Source organism: Candoia aspera, chromosome 3 (assembly GCF_035149785.1).
Source record: "Candoia aspera isolate rCanAsp1 chromosome 3, rCanAsp1.hap2, whole genome shotgun sequence".
Lineage (NCBI taxonomy): Eukaryota > Metazoa > Chordata > Lepidosauria > Squamata > Boidae > Candoia > Candoia aspera.
The window spans coordinates 12,869,436-12,875,203 of NC_086155.1; the positions used below are offsets into that span (position 1 = coordinate 12,869,436).

General features: G+C 42.8%; 1 protein-coding gene and 1 pseudogene across 1 annotated transcript in view; both read left to right on the top strand.

Moving 5' to 3' along the window:
- Nucleotides 1-3,654, top strand: part of LOC134493995 (piezo-type mechanosensitive ion channel component 2-like) — an 80,971-nt gene extending 77,317 nt beyond the window's left edge. The window contains exons 40-41 of the mRNA XM_063298860.1: nucleotides 1,380-1,608; nucleotides 3,267-3,654. Coding sequence (XP_063154930.1) covers nucleotides 1,380-1,608; nucleotides 3,267-3,522 — 485 coding nt within the window. The 3' untranslated portion in view covers nucleotides 3,523-3,654. The remainder of the gene's footprint in view (nucleotides 1-1,379; nucleotides 1,609-3,266) is intronic.
- A 264-nt stretch (nucleotides 3,655-3,918) lies between these two features.
- On the top strand, nucleotides 3,919-4,741 carry LOC134494006 (G-protein coupled receptor 12-like; annotated as a pseudogene).
- Nucleotides 4,742-5,768: the final 1,027 nt, after the last annotated feature.

Consider the following 5,768-nt stretch of genomic DNA (forward strand, 5'->3'; position numbering starts at 1 on the left):
AAAAGAGAGACTTATGGCTGGTCTTTGAAGTTGCAGTGGTTGCAGCGTCCCCATGGTCACGTGATTGAGATTTGGTCACCTCACAGCCAGCATGGATTTACGACTGTTTCAGGTCCTGCAGTCATGTGATTGCCATTTGCAACCTTCACTGCTGGCTTCCAACAAGCAGAGTCAACGGGGAAGCTGGCAGTGAATTCGCAAGTCGAAGTCACATGATGTCTTGCTTAATGACTGGTGATTATAATGGTTTGGTTTGAGCTTACTGCAATGTGTGAATCCAGTTGTGGCCTGAAAACCAGCCAAGGTTTAGCATGTCATGTGAATTAGATCACTTTGGCTTAATTACCAAAACATGGTTAAAACAAACTATGATTTAATAGGATGTACGAGCCCAGTTGCACTTCTATAGACTACAATTTTTCTTGTGTTTTGAAGTGTTTTTGTAATAATTGCATGCCAATGGGGGAATGCCAGTATGCTGTAGGTTTTGACTAGAAGTAGTCCTTGCTTAATGACCACAACTGGGACCAGAATTTCAGTTGCTAAGCAAAACAGTCATTAAGCAAATCTGACCTGATTTTACTTTTTTTTGTGGCAGTCGTTAAGCAAATCACCAGTCATTAAGTGAACCACATGGTTGTTAAGCAAATCACATGCTTCTCTATTGATTTTGCTTGCCAGAAGCTGGCTGGGAAGGTCAAAAATGGTGATCACGTGACTGCAGGACTCTGTGATGGTCGTGAATGTGAACCGATTGCCAAGCACTGAAATTGTGATCACATGGCTGTAGGGATGCTGCGATGGTCATAAGTGCAAGGACTGGCGACAAGTCAGTTTTTTCAGCACTGTTGTAAGTCTGAATAGTCACTAAATGAATGTCCTTAAGCAAGGACTACCTGTATAGAAATAGAGGATAGAAGATGTGAGGGCGCAGACCATTTTTGACTGTATTCACACATAATGTTAAATCATCATTTTCAGCTGAACAAGCTATAATGCACTAAAAAAACTAATAAATAGTTTCACGTATTCATATGAAAACAAAACGAAATAAAATGAAATAAAAATAAAAGCTTAGCATTATACACAGCCTAAATCAGTGTTTTTCAAATTTGGCAATGTTAAGATGTGTGGAATTTAACGCCCAGAATTGGGAGTCGCCATGCTGGCTGGGGAATTCTGGGAGTTGAAGTCCACACATCTTAACGTTGCCAAGTTTGAAAAACACTGGTCTAAATAATTAAGCGATGGCCATGGAGGGACTGCACCCAATTCTTTGCTCCCTGTCTTATTACAAGAGGTGAACAGAATCAGCACAGGCACATGTCCTGTTGTGAGGGAGAAGGTGTGGGAAGCACAGACTAACCTGTTTTCAACAGTTCATTCCCAGAAGTTACAAGACATCGATGCAATGGCATTCTTCAGAAATATAACCATAAAGCTGCAGCACCTGCCAGACAAGGAGCCTTCAAGCCAAGTTTCTGAATGGTGGACTGTTGAAGAGCAGAAGCCTGCCTGTTTGGATAATGGATGCAGCAAGAATATGGAGATTATAATTTGTAATGATAAAGTCAATCCTTCCAGCCTGGGGTTCTTCACTGCATATGGGTAAGGATGGTAGCGCCACCATTTCCTGCTCTGGCTCCCTAAGCAGCCATTGATTTAATTGAAGTCCAATGCACCTGGAGGCCACCAAGTTGAGGAAGGCTGTCCTAGAGACTTAGAGTGTTTACCTGGCAGCTGTTATAGTCCAAACTCACAAGATTTCTGAGGTAGTCCTGCTGGTGGTTGAAGTAGCATGTAAAAGGGGTTGGCAACTTTCTCAGGAACTAATGAGGGCACCAAAAAAGAAATCTCATTATGCCACCGGTCTTATCTCCAGTGTTTTCTTTATTCACAAGCCATAGTATGCAAGGCTTCAGAACTGTGTTTTTTTCCCACTATAGTATGTACAATTTCAGGAAAGGAAGCAGGAGCATTCTCTTCATCCAGGCCCTTTAATAGTAATTGTAGTTATTTTTACATTATATTTTATATTAAACTGCTAACCACCCTGAATATCCTGATTAAAAAAAAACAAGTTTAATTTAAAGTAATCAATAAAAATCTAGCCTCCTAAAGCTGAAGCCTTAGAATAGCTTTGCAAAAAATCCTCAAGGCCAATCCCATTTAGTAATTTACTCAAGCTATTTTTACTTACATTTACTAACAGGAAACAGTACGACTGGTTTCATCCTATACAGGAACATATCAGACATACATAGCCAGATCTTATTCTGTCAGGTTCTAATGCTATACCAGGAATTGAACTCATTGACTGTTGTACTTTAAGATGATATACAACAGGTATCCAGGTCCTGGTGTTCAGCAGTGTTGCAGGAAGAAATATATAGGCTGTCAGAATGGTATATACCGTCCACTTTCCCTTAAGCTGTCAAAGCAGAGATATGGGTGTGGAGTCCTTGGGGCTCTCTGAGCTTGGTTGTTTGCTTGTAGATGTTTCATTACCCAACTAGGTAACATCATCAGTGCTGGTGAGTGTGGGGTGTGCTCCCTGTTTATATACAGTAGCTTGCCTGCCAGCGTTGGTAGGGGTGTGATTTTCTCCTTGGTAGTGCCTTAATTGGGGTATTGTTTTCTGCTTGTTTGTCTGCTTGTTTGTCACCTTGGTAGTTCCTTGATTAGGGTATTGTTTTCTGCTTGACTGTTATCCAGAGAAACAGTCAAGCAGAAAGCAATAATCAAGGAACTACCAAGGAGAAAACCACCCCCCCCACCAACACTGGCAGGACATTCCACAATTCAACCTTGAGCAACATATTTTCTCTTCGAGAGATATGGGTGTTACATTATGTCACGTCCCCACATACAAGATTGTCTGATGAGTTACAATAGGATTAGGGTTGTCCCTTGCCCAGGCAGTCAACTGATTCAAAGACATGCACGCATACAAAATTTTCCATACAAATTTTGGGAGATATGAAACTGTTTGGACTGCAGTGACCTGCCTTGGAAGGTAAATCTACATTTACATTTTTATTTAAGAAGTACTGCTTTATTGTATTTTAATCTGTATTTATTTTTAGTTTTATTGTAAACTGCCCAGAGTCGCTCACTCAAAGAGTGAGATGGGTGGTGATGAAATTTGAAATATAAATAAATAATAAATAAAGTTCAGAGGGCCAGAAACAGGGAAATGCATTCCAAATCTTACGCTATTCAAATGCTCTGAAAATAACCTTGTCTCCTCTCTTCCCAAACTCCAGCATTGCCGGCCTCTATATGTCCTTTGTTTTGGTCATTGGGAAATTCATCCGAGAGTTTTTCAATGGACTCTCACGCTCCATTATGTTCGAAGAACTGCCCAACGTGGACCGCATCCTGAAGCTGTGCAGAGAAATCTTCCTGGCAAGAGAGGCTGGGGAATTGGAGCTAGAAGAGCAGCTCTTTGCTAAACTGATCTTCCTGTACAGATCACCTGAAACTATGATCAAATGGACCAGAGAACGCAAGGAAAAGTGAAAGCAGGCGAGAATGGGAGATTGCCACAAAGGAAAACTAGGAGAAAAATCACTACCTGCACTTGGGAGATGAGTGTCACTCCACAGGACATCAAGACAATGTTCTTTTGATTTATTGGATATTTAATCTGCATTAGGGGGTTCACTATAACTCCACGGGTCCCCCCAACTCCCAGCCAGCCTGGCTCCATCGCTGCAGCTGGACTGGGCCTCCTCCATCTTTGTAGCCCACCTGATAGCTCCAGCCACATCTGCATTGAGAGAGGCAGATTCCTTCTACCTGCAGCCATCCAATCGGACACACGGATTGACCCCACTGCTATCCACCCCTTCCCCAACCGAGGCTTCCTCCCTGAATGTGCAGTAGGACTCTCTTCCAAGATCACAGGCAGAGAGCATGAAATGGGAAGTACCCACCACCACCACCAAGGTCCAGCCAGGCTGGTTTGTGCCTACTAATGGCAGCACCAGCAAATCCTTCTATTTCTCAGACTCCTCCTGCTGCCCCCTTAAATCCTTGGGATGTTGTACTGTGTTTCCAGGACTATCATCTCCTGTGAGAGTGCCATCATGGTGGCCATCATGTTTTACACTCCAGCTTTCTGGACTCCAATGTTCCTGCTGATTGGGAACTTAGCCACTGCCAATCTCTTGGCTGGCTTGGGCCTGATCTTTCACTTTGCCTTCATTTATTGCATCCAGTCAGATAGTGAACCTCCTCACAATGGGCCTTCTGGTGACCTCCTTCACAGCCAGTGTGGGCAGCCTCCTGGCCATCCCCATAGACCGCTACTTGTCTCTCTAATGCACTGACCTACTACTCAGAGAGGACTGTCACCGGACCTACATCATCCTTATCCTCACTTGGGGGGTCTCCATCTGCTTTGGACTGTTGCCCATGACAGGCTGGAATTGCTTGAAAGACAACTCCACCTGCAGCTTCATCAAACTGTTGAACAAGGACCACCTCATCATCCTATTTCTTTTGAGGTCTTTGGTGTCATGTTGCAGTTGTATGTGCACATCAGCAAGATCGTCTGTCAGTCAGATCGCCCTCCAGAGACACTTCTTGACCACTTCACACTATGTCACATGGAATCCCCACTTTGACTCTCATCCTGGGGTCCTTTGCCTCATGCTGGCTACCCTTTGCAATTTATTGTCTCCTGGGAGATAACACCTATCCGGCCCTCTATACCTATACCTATATATCTGCGTAAGGGAGGTGTGCAAAAACATGAGATTTAATATCCAGAGTGTGATACACAGTTTTATACTGCATACAGATACAAACTCTAAAGCTACATAATAACTTGGGCCAAGGGAAATCCTCAGTGGGTGGTAGCTGTTTCTAGGATTTCTTTTCCCCTTTCGTTGTAAGTCAATCTGTTTCCAAATTACCAATTCAGCTCAACAGGGCAGTAAAATTAGCAATGAATTAGGAATTATCTTTAATTTGTCAAATATGTGTGGCATGAACACAATATTACATAGGCATACAAATAAAATACAATTTTGTATCCTGGGACTTTTCTCCCTCTCTCTTTTGCCCACTAAGATTCCCAGATGGTTATGTACATGTTTGGCAGGTAGATACTCCCATACAGAGGTCACAATCCCTGTGTGCAGGGCATAGAATAATAGTTTTGCTTTACAAAAACAGAGCCTGCTTGAATGTTAGAAAAGTTTTCTAAATAGTGACAGTACTTCAACAATGGAACCAATTCTCTATAAAGATAGTACTGTAGCTCCCTTTTGCTGGGTATGTTCAAGCAGAGGCTGAACATCTGTCATAGATGCTTCGATTCTTGCAGTGGATGCCTAGTTAGACTTCATGGCCTAAGTGGTCACTTCTAACTCATTGACACTAAGATTTTAATGCTAGTAAAGGGTTAGAGGATAGAGTGACCTTCCTTGGATGGTCCTACATTCAGGCCTTTGACACAAATAATGTAATAGCAATGCATTAGGTCCAGACAATCCAGCCCTTTGTTTCCAGGAAGGACTGGCCAACCAGAGGCCCCATGGAGGTTCCTAGAAGAGCAAGAGGGCAGTCACCGATTGCTCAGTCTCGGGACCTACTCATGAAACATTAACTGCTCCAGCTGCATTTAGCAGCCTTCCATGCAAACAATAATCAGTGTATCTTCCATACCTCTATAAATTTGTCTAGCACTCTTTGAAGCTCCTTCAGCGATTTGCAGGAAAAAAATGCATTGTAAACCTGATTTAAAAACCCAAACAGTG